General features: G+C 45.6%; 1 protein-coding gene across 1 annotated transcript in view; it reads right to left on the bottom strand.

The window, feature by feature from the left end:
- ntn1a (netrin 1a) overlaps window positions 1-18787 on the bottom strand; it is a gene marked incomplete at its 5' end in the record, with an annotated part of 51381 nt that overhangs the window by 11692 nt on the left and 20902 nt on the right. Inside the window, 3 exons of the mRNA XM_079219714.1 lie at window positions 107-160; window positions 2277-2426; window positions 10256-10444. Of these exons, the coding sequence (XP_079075840.1) occupies window positions 107-160; window positions 2277-2426; window positions 10256-10444 (393 nt within the window). The remainder of the gene's footprint in view (window positions 1-106; window positions 161-2276; window positions 2427-10255; window positions 10445-18787) is intronic.

Below are 18787 nucleotides of genomic sequence, written 5' to 3'. Positions count from 1 at the left end.
GAACATACTTCCACATCCCTCCCTCAAGGCCAGGTGCTTGTATGGATGCGTAGCAGCATATGGATGAATATAAATAAATAAACAAATAAAGTAAATGTTGACTCACCTGATGGCTCCTCTGTGCTGCTGGACGGGGTTGTAGGAGGTGCAACTGGAATCTCTACTCCCGGAGAAAACATGACATTGACACAAAGAGAGATCACTTTCATTATTACGTGATACACAAAGGTTTGTGTGCATGCATGTTGGTAAATCAGTGGGTAAAAAACAACAATCTCACGTTTAATGTGACCATTAGCAGAGTATATATAATGCTCTAAGCATTCAATTCTTGAAGTAAACAGTTTTTCTGCATGCCTCCACAGTGGTGATGGATCTGCAAACACTTCAGACTCGTCTGGACTCATGCAGGGCACATGCGCAAACTTGAACCCACGTGTTTGGGAGATAGACTTTGGGTTGTACTTGTAAATATTGATACAGTTTTGCAGCTGTTTCGTTTCCGGACGTTTTGGGGGGGGAGGATTCACCTGGAGGCATGCGAGAGAAACACATGTTTCCTTCAAGAAGTAAAGCTGACTCGGGGTGAGTAACTGACGTGCAAATGGTCCTTTACATGGTGAAGTGTTCGGCCACAAGTTTCCTCAAAGCTCCGTGTTTGTTTGTTTTCAGCAGACAAGCTTTTCGTGTCGGCTAAATGAGCAACCAGCGGATAGCAGTAACGCCTTAAGACAGGGAGCGTCTTAAGGCAAAAACTCCACGTTCTATGGGGCCAAACCATCAGATATTAGTCAAACATATTGTTCCAATGTGGCATTTTAGAAATAAATAGTGTATTTTTTCCTGTACCTGGCTGCTGTGAATAAAAGTACAACAGAGCTGTATGATTGTCCAAAGACTTGATTCTCAGCCCTCCTCCATGCTCGTGTATCCACCAGCTGGGAGGAAGTTGACGCTCAGAGAAACCATGCATGAAGAACGGCACTCTAATCTCCAAAAGGAGCAGGATGGCAATGTAATATAACAAATGTGGCCTTTTTGTGTGTGATTGGGGGCAGAACGGGACAGAAGGGACTCATCAAAAAGTCTGCACGCAGCAGCAGCAGCGGTGGTGGGGGTGAGGGGTGTGTATCAAAGACGCATGCAAAGGAAGAAGAGGTGCACAACAGAGGTGGTTTCAGCCGGGGGAAGGTGAAGAATCAAGTCTTTTTGATCGAGTCAAATCGGATCTCCCGCTTGCTACATGGTGTTTATGTCGCCATAAATCAAGATCTGCCTGTTTGTTTGACTTGTGGACACGACGAGCCCCTCTCCCGTGACGAATGGGTCTGCCTAATGACAAGAAAAACAATTGCTGCCATAAACGACGGCGCCTCAGGGAGCCCCTCGGTTGTTGTTGATGATCAGACATCTTCCATCAGCATTCAGCCGCCGGTTTTAAATAATGAGCCCGCTTCTCGTAATTGACCCGCGTATAGATTTATGGCTGATGGTGCTGTACTCAAATATCAAGATACACCGGGACTCGGTATCAAAATGAAACTTGGCAAAACGTTTGACTGACAGAGGTCAAAGACTTCAACTACAGGCTGCATAAAGAGAGGGACTTTATTTCCATCTCTCGGGGATCGCTACATGTTCGACACCTCAGCTCTCACTTCGTGATCCCATGAACCTCGGCCGTGCACGTGGAGATTTATCCCTCGTAAGCGCTTAATTCCCGGCGTCTAATTACAAGGGCAAGAGCGCCAATTAAGCTGTCCGCGCAGCTTTAAGGCTTCCCTCAGGCGATGCCGTGTTTTCTCATCATCTTCAACTGTGATACGAGGCTTTGTTTTGGCTCGTAGAAGGATGCTGAGAACAAGACAGATTCTGTAATTCAACCCCTCCGAGGCACTTTAGGGCTCAGGAGGCGGCGGTGTTAACGGCTCCGCGGCGTCTTTACTCCAATTCATGGCGACCGAGAAACAAGCCGGCGCCGTGACCTTGAGGCCCAGTTTTACCGCTGTGTTTACTTAAGCCAAAGAAGATTTACTGGTAAAAAAAGACCGGATAAGTCGGGACAGCGAGCGCTTGTCTGGAGAAAAGAGTGTGTGTTTTGCAGCATACTGTGTGTGTGTGTGACTTTTATGAATATGCACATGTGTGTGTCATCACCAGTCTTGGTGGGTCCCTCCCCCTTTTTCTTTCTTAAATGTGTGCAGCAGACCTGAGGCAAGAGGCCACAGGGTGTCCTACAGTGAGGCAGACATGGTAAAGACTTGGGTTCCACGTACTTATGCAGGGGGCAATGGGCGAGCGGCTCTGCTGGTAGCCTTTAGCGCAGCGGTTGCACGTGATACCGGTCACGCCGTCTTTACAGGGACATTGTCCTGTGGTTTGGTTACAGGTTTTGCCAGCAGCGCCCACGGGATGGCAATCACATGCTGTGAGGAAACAAAGGAAGAAAGAGAGGCACAGTGAGTGGTCTCGCACACACACACACACACACACACACACACACACACACGCACACACACGCACACACACACACACGCACACACACAAACATGTGGGGTGATACAAACTTGTGCTATCTACAGAGAGTGCAGGTGGTGCACACAGCAGTGGAGGCCACACTAATAAGAGTGGGTGAGAGACAGGTGGAGGCGTGCACACAGAGAGGCGGGACTTACTCGGGAGGAGGAGGTGGAGGAGGGGGGGGAGGGGTCCCGACGCCACGGCGCTCATTATTTGAAGCGAGCGTGGCGCCGCGACTAAAGAGAGCCTCACATCCTTCTGTCTCCGCAGACACGTTGGCACCGTTTTGCTAATTAGCGTGCACACATCAGGTGTCATCCGAATGAATCGGAAAAACCTGCCAGGATACGGCATCGCCGCCATCTCCCCAAGTCATACAAAATGTGTCTGTTTGGCCTCGGCGCCGCAGAGCATGTCTCCCAAATGATATAATAATGGAGGATAATCCTAATTCCCTGGTTCTGATTAATGGCGGGCTTTGAACGCGCGCCCAGGACGTCTGTCACACTTCCTCCCAAACTTGGGGGGTCTATTGAACACACATGCTGCAGGAATGTAATCATTTTTCCACCGATGCAGACCCTTTAATTCATTTCACAGCCTGTCAAGTTCGTAAATCGGCGTTGAATGAAAGTTATCTGCGAGTTCCAATCCCGACCGGAGCAGCCTTGATAATCTTTCAACATTTTCCACCACCGTACTCGAAAAAACCTGCAAAGCCTAAAACATTTGTCATCAAACCCCTACCACTATATCCCTCACCCCGTGGGTGTTATCATTTCTGTTTTATTTCCTATGGAAAAGCCGTGATGTGCAGTGGTTGGCTCGGCCTCTGCTCCTTTGTCTCCCCACCCTGAAGGTTTTTTTCCTGCGTTGTGTCACTTGTCGTCTGAAAAGCCTTCAAAGGGCGTATAGCTGAATTATGTACTTTGAGGTTTGGCTTTAGTGGTTTGGCCTGTTTTTGTTTTTAACCGCACGGTCTGCTTTCAGCCTCTAAACAATCCGTCTGTTTCGGGCCCCAGTCGCATCGAAGTCGGCGTCTCGTATGAACAAATGTCAAAACAAGTTTTAATTAATAGCGACGCTTATGCACACAATCAAAACCCGCAGGCTTCTGCTGTGCATTCATTCAAAAGATTAAATTATGTACTGCAATCCGCCTGCATGGCACAGATGTCATTTGATTGGCTTTTTTTTTCTTCTTTCTTTCTGTTTTGAATTTATGTCTTTTATGCGTTTAAAAAAAGCTAAAGTTTCAGCTCCAATGTCAGGTGTTCTTCGACCTGGAGCGCCGATACGGTTGTTATTCATTCAGGCTGTCCGACAGGCGCGCTCTCTGGGAGAGCCGCATTACAGCGGGGCCTCGGGGGGGAGAACCCTGCCGTAAAGTGGTAATGCAATACAGAATCTGTACTCTTCATGATCGACCTCGGGCTCCTGGAAAACGACACAGTTGTTGTTGTTTCAGTGATTAGAAGAGCTCCTACTGAAGAAGCACTGCAGGGGCGAAGTCCATCATTTAGGTTTCAGCAGGCTCTCTCTCCTCTCTATCACACTCTGCCGCTTTTATCTCTACCTGTTTCCTGTGATTCAGCTTCTGTTGAGGCTCTTATCTCTCCTCCTCCTCCGTGTGTGTGTGTGTGTGTGTGTGTGTGTGCTGTGCACCCTCCTTATCAGACTGAGCGAAGCCTCCTTGTGTATCTATTTGTACCAATCTGTCACCGCTTTCATTGCTTGGTTGTGTCTAGCTCGGTGGAGAGGAACAGCACACACACACACACACACACACACACACACACACACACACACACACACACACACACACACACACACGCGCATCAGGGAGCCCAATAAACAGCGTGGAGGCCGGTGCAGCACGTCTTCGGGCCTGTAAATTCTGGAGTGTGTCAGAGCCGGTCGAGGCGCAGGAGGGCAAAGTGCGCCTCTGGTTCGGAGCTTCAGAGAGCTCCGGTTATATTTATAGAGCGTCTTCCTGGTAACCGCAGCTCTCAGAGCCTCCAGCTCGCCAGTAAATCAAGTCGCGCAGCACATGGCCTACAGGTGGGGAAACGCTCTCCTCCTCCTCCTCCTCCTCTTCCTCCTGCATTTGGTCCCTCGTAAGGCTGACTGTTTTGCCTCTTAGCTGCTTTTTTCCCCCCTGGCTGGATGACTAATTGTCCGACTCCTCGGCTTGGACGGCCCACCTGTTGGCTGAAGGGCCCGCTCACTCTGTAGGGTGCGAGTGAGAGTATTTTTTAGGGTTTTTTAAGTGTTTGTCCACTTAACGGTTAAGTGGCTGCCGGCACTCTGCACCGTGGCTGCCACAGATGGCTCAGGGAGATACGGGAGGAGGGCAGTGAGGGGAGCTGGGTTTCTGCCTGTGTGACGAAGTGGAAGTGGAGGAGCGCGTAGCCGAGCTGAATCTCAGGGATCAGCCCCGTGGTAACTGTCGGGTTTCTCGATGAAGACGGAATTCTCCAACGCCGAAAGAAGAAAGAAGCTCTTGCCGCCGGGAGTATAAAAGAATGAAAAATGCTCTTCGTTGACTGGAGGAAGAGTGGATTTCAAAGGCACCCTCAGTCGAAGATTGCACAATGTGATAATTTTGAACTCTGCCAATCGCTTTCCATGAAGCTGCCGTTTGAAGTCTGAACCCACCGCCACCCCACCACCCATTTGGTTTGGGCTAATAAGAATAATTTGTCGGCCCTGGAGTGAAGCCAAGCTCCCCGAGTCTGTGCTCTGTTATAATTAGGTTTCCGCTCCTCCAAAAGTATCTCCAGAGAGCAGGAAGAGAGAGATGGAATTATCGGGTGGTTGCACCAAACATAAACGTCTCCGTGAAGGTTCATCTGAAAGAGGGTGTGTGCGTCTCGCTTGTTGTCTTGTTTGACGTTGTATTGATTGCGGGCCCCAAATTGTCGGACGTGAGCTTCTTCCCGTGAACGATGTTTGAAGCACATGTGCGTCGCTCCTAATTGAAAACACAGATGTCCCGTGTGTCCCCTCCCCGGACGGAAATCCAAAGCTAAAAGTGAAGTCGTGAAAAACTATATTTTTTCTAATCCCAAGCAGGAAACATTTTATATGCGGTCAATAAAAAAAAAAAGACCTTACTGTGTCAATGGAAGACGTATGTTGTTAAAAAAACTCTGATTGAAACAGAGCATCCCTTAATAAAAAGCCTAATTTCCTTCTATATGCAAAATATGTTCCTCATCATCCCTTCGGCAGATGCAATTACATGATGGTTGATGTTGGGATCCCATCCGTCCCGGAACCAACGGCGACCTGCCTGAGCTTGATTTGTATTGAGAGTAGACGGTCCTCTGAGGAGCACTAATCCGGAGCAGGGCTCAGTACTTGGACCGGACCACTGGAGTAGTTATCGATGTCGAAACGCTGTCGACTCCACATCAAGAAGGGTTGGTAAAGGGAGACACTACTGGGGGAGACACGGTAACTAACAGATACCACCATGAAACCTCTCCCATGTGATTACTTACATTAAGACAATTGTTTTTTGTATTACACGTTGTATGTCAATGTATGTTTGAGTTGTTTTATCTCCAGAACAGACATTTGAACATTGGATGAAGCCAGGTTCAGAATTATTGTCTCATTTTGTTGAAAGTGTTTTACAGATGGAATTCTTGGATATCTCTTCGTATCACTCCATAAATCCCAAAATACCTTTAACAGCCATAAAAAAACCCTCCATTTTTAGGAATAAAATGTTCACGCTATGAATGATATATGAACACATCTGTTCAGAATATAAATGGGAATGAAACTGGAAAGTTTGGTGTTTGCAAGTGCTACTAAAGCGGAGATTTCTGGCTCAAATTTATTTGGAGAAAAGATTGTAAAATAGCTTTTTAGAGACACTGCTGGAGTCTCCAAATATCACCATGAAACGTCCACAGTTGGTTACCTACATTTAGACAATTATCTTTTGTATTAAGTTTTCTGAAAAGTTATGTTTGATTTTCTTAAATGAGGCATTATCTAATGTTTACTTTTAGAGAATTTAGGAGTAAAAAATAGTCAAATAAACCACTAAATGTGTATAGTTTATGTTTTTTGTGTGTGTATTTTTGATATTTTTTGTGTATATTTTGATGTTTTTTTTTGTGTATTCTCGATGTTTTTGTGTGTATTTTTTGATGTTTTGGATGGTTTTTTTTTTATGAAAGCAAAATGGGTGAAAATGTTCAATGTTCCTGTCTGCAATGTCTTCCTCCCTTCAGGACAAACGACTGTTTAACCTTTAACAATCAGTAACTGGGTGACAGACGGCTGAGTCAACGTACCTCCGTTATACGAGGCGTTGAAAGACCACCCAGGGGGCTTTTTAAGTTCACGCACTTCTTTGTCAGAAAACGCTCCGTGTGTTTTACTCGGAGGCTTCAAACAGCGAAAGACACAAGCAAGAGCTGCTTGAAGCGCACGCTGTGTTTACACTCCCGCTCAATGAGGGGTGAAGTTATAAATTTCGCCGTGTCAGCCTGGCCGCCGGGCGCGGCTCGCTCTCTTTTGACTCGCGATGGCCTCCCGTGGAAACGAGCTCGAGGAGCGGACAGAAAATGTGTTCTGCGGTTTGAGTTTCGGCGAATTATCGTGAGTTACGATGTTTCGAAGCGAAGAGACTTTTGACAGCACGCATGGGTGTTTGACGGGGTTTAGGTTTACAGCCTTTAGGTTTACTAACAGAGAGGGCATGAAATACAATGACACACATCTTTAAATGCCTCATCTGTAACTTTGCAAATATAGTTTGCGAAAATGTTTGAATTGGCGGAAAAGAACCAGCGCATGCTCTGTATCATTTGTCAGCTCGGGGAGGTAATTACCACAGATCCTTTATTGTGAATCTGGGTTGATGTAACCGAATACCTCGGTCCAACTTGGACAGCATTTTCTTACAATCACACAGAGGCAAGAGAGGCGGGAAACGTGCACAGACTCTGGCAAATTTCACGGATGGAATCGAACAAAAGAAGAAAAAAGCTGACAATTTCATACGTGGTGATGAAACGTGTTTACGTTGCGGTTCGGCTGGAGGCAGTGAGTTGATTTGCTATTTACTAGCTTGGAGACGGATGTAATGAGTCGATGACATGCCTGCACTCCTGCTGCGAGCCTGCGGGACTATAATTATCTTACAGTAATAATACAATTATAGATCGGATTGAATTGTTTAGGGAGCCAAAACAAAGCGCCCTCATGCTGTACTTTTTTGGGCTTTAAATTAACAACGGTGAAATTGTGCGTGACTGGGCTGATGATCAGAACAATGATTACAGCTGTAACTAATGCTTATTTAAATAACTATTAACATGTCAATTATTTATAATGGATTCATATGTTGTTATAAAATGTAAAACAAATTTGAAATTATTGCCATTGCAATGCTCTCAGTGTCATAATGTTGTTGTTTTTTAAGACAACATTTTGCAAGTACATATTATGTACATATGTACATATTAGCAGCAGGAGAGTGAGAGAACCATGCAGAGTCAGACTTAAACATGTGTAGAGGACAGATGAAGATGAAGGTGAAGGTGAAGATGAAGATGAAGGAGGCAGAGTTCCTGACCAGCAGCACTAGATATCAAAATGCTCTACGCAGACATAACATCCAGAGCCAGACCAGTTCTGTCCCATATGCCAGAGGTCCCCACCTGGTGCATTTTTCACCTTTTTTATTTCGTGACTCGTGTATCCAAAGTTTTCGACCATCAAATTAGTCACGGTCGTGAGGAGAGCAGATTGCCACATGAGTAGAAAACTGGTTCATCTCAATACAGGCCGGCTGATATCTAGTTACGTTAAAAACGTATATATTTAAATATTTAAACTGAGGTTTAATTTGTTTCTCCAGCAAAAGTGTTGTGGATCTGTTCTCCTCTCCTTTTTGGTGGAGAGCAAACTGACCAGAGTAGGCAATGAAAGTGAGCCTGTAGTCAACAGAAATATGATGGATTAATCATTTGTTTGCTGACCAAAATATTTGACAATCTGAAACGTGTAAGGCATTAGAGAAAATTGTGGTATCATTAAAAAACTATACAGTTAATTACACTAATTTAAATATGATTTTATTATTTCTCAGACTAGGTTGAAAATGTGCTCTCTTTTTTTTGGCACAAATCCTTTTTAATTATGCTTTCATGCTCTGCATTAGTATTTAGTCTTCTGTATATTGTAAACTATCTTTTGTCAAGTAAACCGTTCCAACAGCTCTTAATAACTCTGGTGAAACGCTCAGCAGGACCTGGAGGCGTCCGACTCTCCGGTACGAGGAACGAACCCCCATGAAAGTGAGTTATGGGACGCCGAAAGAATGACGCCTCTTGACACATGAGAAGGGATGCAAGAACAACAACATGGAAGAGAAAGAAAAGAAAGAGGTTAAATCTCCACAATTAGCCGGCCTGGCAGAGGATAGGGGTTAATGACACACAACGTCTCCGCCGTGATGAATCGTGTGTTTGCATTCCTGCCCGACAGGAGAATGGGCCCAAAGCCACGGAAGGTGTTAGTGTCAGTGGAGGAACAGAGCTCATGAGCGGAGAGACAAATGGATGCTTTTCTTCCAGAGGGGGAGCTTTGTTATGAAGTAGAGGCGTTCATGCCGGAGGAGCGGCGAGCGGCCGCTGGATGTTTAATCAAGCCATGTGAAAATGACATCATCGACTGCGTTGGTCAAATACACCTTTACATATAGTCTCGCCCGATTCACCCGACCTGCGGTCCGTGAATCTGACTGACCGGTCAGTTTGTTTATTTACTCCGCGGTGAAGTGAATGAGGTGAGACGACTCGGCGGGCTTCAACTGTCAGCAGGCGGCTAATGTTTCCTCTTTGGAAGTGAGCGCCCTGAAACCCTGGAACAGGTGTGTGTGTGTGTGTGTGTGTGTGTGTGTGTGTGTGTGTGTGTGTGTGTGTGTGTGTGTGTGCAAGCTGTATCTCTACTCTGAGGTGTCTCTGGGCTTGTTTGCACATGGATTCAGCTCCTGTTGTCTCTCCCTGCAGCTATAGAGGAGGTGAGAAAAATCTCCTCCTCCTCCCCCTCCTCCTCTTCCTCCTCGCTTCCTTTGACCCTTATTAGCTACGGTGAGGGGTGATGGCGGGCGAAGCACACCTGTGTGGGGGTGTGTTCCTCTTCCTTTCCCTCCTTCTTTCCCTCCCATCTTTCACTCTCTTACCGCCCCTCTCTTTTGCTTTATCCCTCCTCCCCCACTCCCCGTCCTTCCACCGATGTTCCTCAGGTTCTCGCTCGTCTTTGACCTGCACCGTGTATCACTTCACACCTCCGTTCTGTTTGTTTTGCTTGTCCTGTCATCCCCCTCACCCTCCACCCCCATCCCCACCACCACCAGAACGAAGCCAAATAACTCAACCGTCGATGAGGGAGCGGCCCTCCCTTTACCGCCACGACCTCCACAAATCCCAACAGACCCCCAGCTCATCTCCGCTGACAGAGGGAGATGAGGGCGAGACGAGCTCAGGAATGAGAAGACTGCCGCCCCACACACACACACACACACACGCACACGCGCACACACACTTCCTGTAATTCATCTAGAACTGTTTCCTACCAGAACGAAACAATCTCACTGCCGCATATAAAAAAGGAAGAAGGTTTTGATGAAATTGCCGAAACTTTTTCGACAAACTTTCCCTGTCCAGAAAAAAAGAAAGAAAAGAAGAAAAGAAAAGAAGCGCTGTACCTTTGCAGGCTTTCCTGTGTGAGATGGGTTTGGACAGGTCTCTGTAGTAGCCCTCCTTGCAGTAGTGGCAGTGGCGTCCCGCTGTGTTGTGGCGACAGTTGAGGCAGACTCCGCCGCTCTTCCTCCCCGACAGCTTGTACAGCTCCATGTTGAAGCGGCACCTCCGGGCGTGGAGGTTACAGTTGCAGGCTGCGGAGGGAAGGAGAGGTTGAATTGCTGAGAAACCAATGGGTCAGCTGTGATGCTAATTTAAACAATGGCAACATGTTTGTGCATAAACTTTTCTTTTTTTTAAAGCAAGGTGATGAGGAGCATTGGGGACGACATATCTGACATTGTGTTTGGCTACAAACATCCCACTGCTGGAGTCGTGCGTACTCATAAAAAGGTCAATATCTGGTTGGTTACAGCAACCAGATATTGACCTTTTTCTGAGTCAGATTCAGAACCAGAACCATTTATTGCCATGTATGTTTTCACATATAAGGAATTTGTCCTGGCGGGAGGTGCATAACATTTAACATTTAATAATAAACAGAGTGCAATAAATGGGAGCATGGATATCAAATTAAAGTTCAAATAAACTGCACAGAATTATTGTTTGCATAAAATATTCAATGACAAGTGTAATGATAAAGTGGCGAGTGTATTTAAATATGAGGTATGGAGGGATGTGCAGGGGAGTGACCTTGATTGCAGTGAACAAAGTCCTGACACGCAAAAATAATGACCTTGGCGGTGGGAGTAAGTTCACTTTCATACTTATTCAAAGTCAGTTGAAGTCATGATGAGGTTAAACTACCTAATAACTCAGCAGGAAGCAGAACTAGCCTGTGCACTACTTCATATAGGTGGCATCCCTTTTCCCCACCTCTCTCCAGCTGCCTCTAATACTCATCACTCCCCTTTACATTCCTCTAGCTCTTCCCTCCAGAGTCCACGCCGCACTGAACAGAGTGAAGCGCAGGGCCCGGTATAAATCTATCGTTCCTCCCCGTTCCCCGTGAGCGTGCACGTGAGACCCCCTTTCGCCGCGAGCTTGTTTACCGACGAGTGCAGTCGCCGGCACTAAGTTTAATTAGCCCGCCCGATGTTTATTCATGACTCTCTGGCAGCGAGAGCGAGGCGGACACGCCCGACTTCATTAGGTCCTCCCACCACCGCAGGCGCGCTCATGCATTATTAACGCCAGCGCTTCTGATACAGATGTGTGCGGGTGCATGCTGTCAGGGTCGACACGTGTGTGGGTACCCGGGTATTCTCCTGCAGCACCTGTTTATCATCTGCTCCCTATGATGGAGAACCCTTACTTCTCCTTTACCATCCCTCAATATGGCTTCTCACAGGCGTGTGTGTGTGTGTGTCTATTTGGGACACCCCCACCCCCCTCGAGTTCTCCTCTCCACTCCAAGGACCTAATTACAATATATTTTCTAAAGTACATACACACACATACACACACACACACACACTTGCATTAGCAGCTCTGCTTTTATCAGTGGTGACTTGTGTCTTTCCTGCAGGACGGCGAGGGTTTAATTAGTAGATCCGTCTCTGCTTTTAATGCCATGACACCTCCGTTCCATATCTGCGTGTCCTGTGAACGCCCCTGACTGCATTTACACCTGTCTTTCCTCTTAAAGCGACACAGGTCCGATGTTTCCATTGTCTTCTTTAGCGCTACATTTACACCTGTGAGTGACTGGCCTTGCTTCCTGCGGCTCCACTCGGTGAAGCCCACCGATAGCCACAACCGGACAGCGGGCATCTCTTCTGTGATTCAGAGATATTTTGTGACTAAAGCCGGTGGAGGATCAGTACGTGGTCTCAGACCTGCGGACTCTGTTACACTTCAAAGATCGCGTCACACCCTTTTCCTAAAGGAAGACGGGGGAATTCAAGCCCTGTGCGGACTACGCGGTGAGAATAATGCCGCCGGACACTGAAGAAGAGACGGCATACAAGCTGAAGGTGTGGGGGCCGAGGGGCCACATTGTGGTGGACGGTGTCGTGCTTCATGAGGTGTTGTTGCCGGATAATGGGGGACGAGTGAGAAGCACTTCATCTAAACTCACTGACACTGGGCTCGCTCACACAATGCCCGTTTACACCTTGAGAAGAAAACAAATAAATCGGAATGTCGGAATGTCGGAATCCATGTTATTACTGGTGTTTCGTGAGCCAAGACTCTTTCTAAAAATGGCATCATCACACGCGTGACAGCATTTCTCCAAATTTAAAAACAATTGAAGAATAGCGAGCCAACATGCGGGAGTCTGGAGCTTATCGTTATGAAATAACCGTGTTAGTGGTCCTCCTCATCTTCTGAATGTATTTGCATCGAATGTTAATGTATGTATTGATCACTCTGAGATAACTAATTCTCTTGTGTGTAATGATTAGAAATCGTATGATTGGTCGACTGAATTTGAACAAGACCTGTTTGGGTTGGCCAACGACCACCATTGCATCACTTTAGTATGATTACATTACATTTCATTTAGCTGACACTTTTATCCAAAGCGACTTACAATAAGTGCATTCAACCATGATGCTTCTGATTTTCACGTTTTGTCAAGCAAAAGAGAACAAAAGCAGGAAATTTCTTCATATTTGGAGCAAACGCCCACTTGGACTAGAGACTGAATTGATTATATTGTGGTGGTCAAAAGTCACCGGGACCTCACAAAACAAACTTTTGGCGAACCCTAGGAATTAACACGCTAATTAGGACAATTTCACAACTGGTTGGCAGAGGTATGCAAGGTGGAAACCCTATTCTCTTGGAGGTAAAGCAGAATAAAAAACGGACCATACCAAGCATGAAATATATCAAGCAGGAGGTGAGATCATTCCTGCTACCCTCTAAAAAAATAGATATTTATTTAAAAACTGGTCCATAACTTCTTTTATTAACTAAATAGGTGACCCATGCAACAACAAAAACACACAGCAGAATATTGGCCCCACAACTGTAAGTGTAAGGATTTTTCCCAAAAGACATCAGGACACATTGGGAGTGAACCCTCTCTGCTGCTCAAATACCTGCATCAAGAGGACCAAATAATAGCATTGCTGTGCACACACACACACACACACACACACACACACACACACACACACACACACACACACACACACACACACACACACACACACACACGGCAATCCTCACACCTGCTCTTTACAACCATCAGGGTTTCATAGGAGACACAAAAGCTGAGCTGTAGTTTATTTCAGCCAAGGAATCAGCTCACACACCTTCACACAGCAAACAAAAGCTACTGCAACCTTTCACACACTCACACACACACACACACACACACACACACACACACACACACACACACGCACAGGCACAATCATGCCGAGTGCACCAGGTGCACTTCAAAACATTTTGCCTCCTGCGATTCAACGTTTCTTCTGTGTTGTTGATGAGCACAATACATACTGCCTGAGAATCATCTGTAAATCGAAGACATTTTGCTTTTACAAGACCTTTCATATAATATTTTCCTAATATCACAATTTGAGTAGCTTTGTAAATGATGTGCTAAAACTTTTTGGATAATTCCTTTTGACAACAGCCACAATTACATTTTTCTGGGCCCCCTTCAATCGTTTGGTCTGTTTCCCATCAGGTTAACTGCTTCAGGCTGGATTAGCGAGTCTCCCTCCAGGTCAGCAGTAAAAATAAGTGTGAACCGATACCTTTTAAAACAAGAGTAATTGAATTAGATGGATAAAGCTAAGCTCACCCAGACAACACCTCCTGTAATGTGCACCACGACTAAATCTGAAATTGGCGAGCGCCGCGTTGGAGACTCGCAGCTGCAGAATTCGACAGGAAACTGATTTTGTTTATCGGGCGCTGCTGCTTTCCCCCCGCACATCCTGGGAAAACACGTGGCCCCCCGAGCATGCGTCTGAGTGTGTTTTGGGAAAAGCCGGCCAATTAGTGTCTTCGAGTCGGTTCCCAGCACCCATCAGCTGACCTCAGTCTCGTAGCGGCACAGAGAAAGAGGCCTTCCCCTCGGCTAATTAGAGAGGGGAAATTCACGCCGCAGAGCTGGGGGAGGTTAAACCCGCCGTTCTTACGATAAGCACGGTAATTGAGTGACGTCGGCCTCGGCGTGTTGTGAAGAGACGCTTGAGCAACTGATCTCTGCCACTTTCGCTCTGAATCCGCGTGCTTCTGGCTGCTCCAATGGAGACGCTCAAGAAGCTCATTGTATTTTGTGCCATGCGAGATGTCAAATAGAAATAAGCAGCGTGTTCGGAGGTCTGGGGAGGTCGCAGGCTCCGACAAAGATTTCGCCGGGCCAGGACAGAAAACCCCAAAACCCAACACCAGCGACCGCGAGCGAGCGAGGGGGAGCAGCAGGAGCTCTGCTATTCTGCTTTTAAACAAACACCGAGGGGAGGCTACACATGAACAGTTTACTTTTAATCCGGTGGGCGCCCCCCAAAAGTAATCTGATTAACTTCTAAAGCCCCCTCGAGAGAAAATGAAAAAAACTAAAATGTCCTCTGAGAGAAAGTTTTTAAAGTAGTATATATATTCACAATGACTTATTTTTGCAAATGTTTTCATAAACTGTGCCCCAAAGTATCTGGAACAGCTTGATACCCCCCTAAACTGTATGGTGCATTACATTAAATCAAGGCAGGCTGTAAAGCGCCCCTCTTTCTACCCCCTCACAGGGCGCATGGAGGCAGAGAGGCTCCTCAAATACATCTGACTGAAATGGTTTTAAAGCAACAAAGTTGTGAAGGACATTTTCTTGCAGGACCCTCTGATTTCTTTCTGTAGTTGTCAAGCAATTGACTTTACTCAAGTAAAAGTAGCAACACCGCACTTTAAAGACTCTGCGTCACAAGAAAAGGAAAAGAGAAATAATCTTATCACAAGTGAGGGTAAAAAACAAGTGAGGGTAAAAAACACTCCATTACAAGTAAACAATAAACTAACTCCTATACGAGTAAAAGTATATAAAATACTCCAATACAAGAAAAGGTATATCAAAATACTTCACGACAAGTAAAGATATATACAGTATATAAAACAATTATAAAACATACTCCATTACTAGAAAAGGTAAGTCTCAAATCTTAAATTGAGTGATGTTTTAATTCTTGCAATGTCATGCTTGCAGTAATAAAATAAATAAATAAAAAATCGACTGTCCAGGTATGAATGGTGGTAAATGAGAGGGACAAAGAATAACAGTCGGTATTTTCCTTTAACGTCTTGGATTTCTCCTCGACATCACAAACAATCATTTTGTGGCCGAGTTAAATCTGCGTTGATTGAGGTGTGATTTAAAAAACGCCGGCGCCAGAGCCTCCATTCAGACTGAATCCACGCCAGTGATGAAGATGATGGAATTTGACTTTGGAGAAATGATCGGCCATCGCTAATAATGACTGTTTCTCCCAAAATAAAGCCTCCATAATAACTGTTGAACCGAAACAGATTGATGTGAACTTGCAAAAATATGTTCACTCGGTAACCGCAGCATATTTAGCAACCAATATATATTGTCTCTTATTAATTCGAAAGCCTTTTTATTGTGCGTTTGTTGATCCAGACACTGGCGCTATAAAGGCGAGAATTACCAAAATAAAAGCGCTAATTGAGGACATTTGAGGGATTGAGATGTTGTGTTTGATGTTCTCTTTCGATGCAATTATGGCTCTATATAAATGTACTTTATTACCAGCATGAGTAATCTTTCCAGACAAGCAACTCATTGTCTTTCATTAGTTGTTGCCACAATATGTGTAATTGTTGTATGAATTGCTATAAATTATCCTCACACTGAGCCTTTCATTTATTTTATTTGATACGCAATGAGCTTTCAAAAATGCTGTTCAGACACTTTCTTCAGCCGACACTTCTTGTTCTTGTTTGAAGAAGAAACAAAGCTTTGTCACGCAAATAAATCTTGCAACATTAATAATCAAAAATGAAAAAATATTCTGCAATTAGTGGGCTTTTTAAAATTATTTTCCACCAATTATCGCAAGATTTTTGCGATTAGGATAAACAGACAAACAAACTGTCAAAAGCAAACCCTCTGCTTTTTGTGATGGCAATATGAAAACGTATGAATTTTGAAACAGGATTCCAAAAGGTCGAAACACCTTTCACAATGTAACACTTTCGCAATCCACGAACAGTTGGGCAACAATTTCATTTTGGCCCCTCATTTCTGCTGAAAAACCCGACGCACGGAGAGTTTTCTGAAAAACTCTGAGAGTAAACAAAGAAAAAAGAAAAAGAGTGTGAGAGCGAGATTATGCTGGTGTTGTGGAGGATGTAGGACGTGTGTGTGTGTGTGTGTGTGTGTGTGTGTGTTAAGGTCAGCGGCGCTCAGTTTGTATCGGGGAGCACCCTGGGAATGCTGTAAAACAGTGGTGCAATGGTGAGTGGGAAGAGACGAGGATGAGGCGCCCGCTGCAGAGATTATATCAGGCTAATTTAATTCCTTTATTGCAGCCAATTAGCCGCAGCGCTTTGGCCCCCTGTGAGCCCTCTTCCCTCTTCACGCTCTCTAATGACCTCGGCTAAACTCTGGATCTCAGCCGCTCCCAAAGAAGGAGTAATAAGCAGTTCGCTACAGACACTGTACCAAGGATGAGAGAAAGAAAGAGAGGAAGGGAAATTAATAATAAAAAAGCTGGGGAAAAGAAAAGACGAGGTGGACAGAGGAAGGGAGGGAGATCGGCCTCCTGCTTGTTAAATCCCAGGCCAGACTGGAGGAGACTCGGCTAATTGAGATCAAGTCACACAGAATATTCATCAGTCCTGCAGGGTTATCAAAGGCAGATTAAACATGCGGTGAGGACTGATTTCCAGTGGACGGATTCCTTTACGCGCTCGTCTGACCCTTTTTTTTCCTTTTTCGCATCAAGTCGAGCTGTTTATCTATTTCTCCTTTTCTTTATTTCATAATTTAACACTCGGATGTTTTCTCATATTTGGTGAAATTATGCAACTCCCCAGCGCAGGCGGGGAGTCTGCGGCTGCTTGTGCTGTCAGCGGGGTGATAAAATGTGTCTGATTTATTAAAGAGCTGTGAGAACCGCCTCGCCTCGGTGCGAGCGGGGATCCCTCATGAAGCTATTAGCGGCGGAGCGAAGGTTAATGTTAAGCAACGGATTTACAGTAGACGGCAGAGTAAACACCAGCAGAGCGCGGCTCAAATCCCCATCTCTGCAGCACGGCTATATGCAGCTTTCATCCAAAAGCATGAGAACAATCATACGGATAGAGCGCAACGGAAACATGCATTTCATGAAGTACAGAAAAACATATATTTGCAGCAATAATACCAACATTAATCAAATGTTTTTCATTATGTACTGCTATTATCTCTTCCACATTTTACATTGTTTCCCCTCTTCATAAGCCTGCACTCATAACTGGGATTTATGTCGTAAGAGTGAGTCAAACAAAGGCCCTCTCATAACTGTCTTCATAAAAATCCCTGCACTGTCAATGATTTCCTGTCACTGCAACTAAAAGAGGACGTGTGTCCATGTACGGACATGTGTAAAAGGCCTCAATCTATTCTGGCCTCGGATACACAAAATGAACAGACTTGGAAATGTCCTGTATGTCCTGTGTGAATAGTGGAAAAATATCTTAAAAAAATATAACTTTGATAGAAATACATGGGATGCACTGTTTTAAACGCTAAACGTGCTGCATGGTATTTGGTAGACGCTGACGTTGTTTATGCCCGGTAGAGAAAAAAGAAATCCCTGAAAAGAGTATTTCCCTACTGTCCTCCCAGCTCGCAAACGTCTCCAAACACATTGAAACCACTAAAGCGCTTGTAAAGCCGTTGACACATTAACACCATGTCAGATGTACATTACGCTCACGTGCACACGGCCTTACAATCGTGCAGCCGCCTCCAGCAGCAGGCCGGCCTGCCCCACGCTGAGCTAAACGGCCCGTATATTCACTCCGGCTTCATGTGGGGGCTAATAAGGCCTTTCCCTTTTTCAAGAGTCTAACTAGCCACACAGAGGCACCGACAACAAAGAGCGGCCTAATGGCCTCCAATTTCCCGCATTAGTGCCCATTTAATGGCTGACCTGCCCTCTCGTTAGGCGGCGCAGCATGGGAGCACTTCTCAGCCTCACACACACACACACACACACACACACAGTCCTTGAAGCCCTCCACAGCCACTCCGCCTCGGGGCCCTGCAACACTTCCACCCCACGCTGAGACGGCATAATAGGCCAGTTTGTAAAAAGGGCTGGCCTGTGATCAGCGGTGCATCCATTTGCTGAGTAATCAAGGGTCTTTTGTCTGACTAGTGTGTGTGTGTGTGTGTGTAAAAGTGTGTGCACCTGCATAAGGGAGAGAGAGAGGGAGGGAGGGAGATTCTCTCTGCCCATCTGTCTTTATTTGCGCGCCCGTCGCTCTCAGAGTGCGTGTCTCCATGTGAGTGTTTGCGTGAGTAATTCCAAGATAAAGTGGCTCTGCCTGGAGAAAAAGATCTCCCCCGATTC

Source organism: Taurulus bubalis (assembly GCF_910589615.1).
Source record: "Taurulus bubalis genome assembly, chromosome: 6".
NCBI classification, from domain to species: domain Eukaryota; kingdom Metazoa; phylum Chordata; class Actinopteri; order Perciformes; family Cottidae; genus Taurulus; species Taurulus bubalis.
The sequence above is the reverse complement of the archived record's forward strand: the minus strand, read 5'-3'. Positions and strand labels throughout refer to the sequence as shown.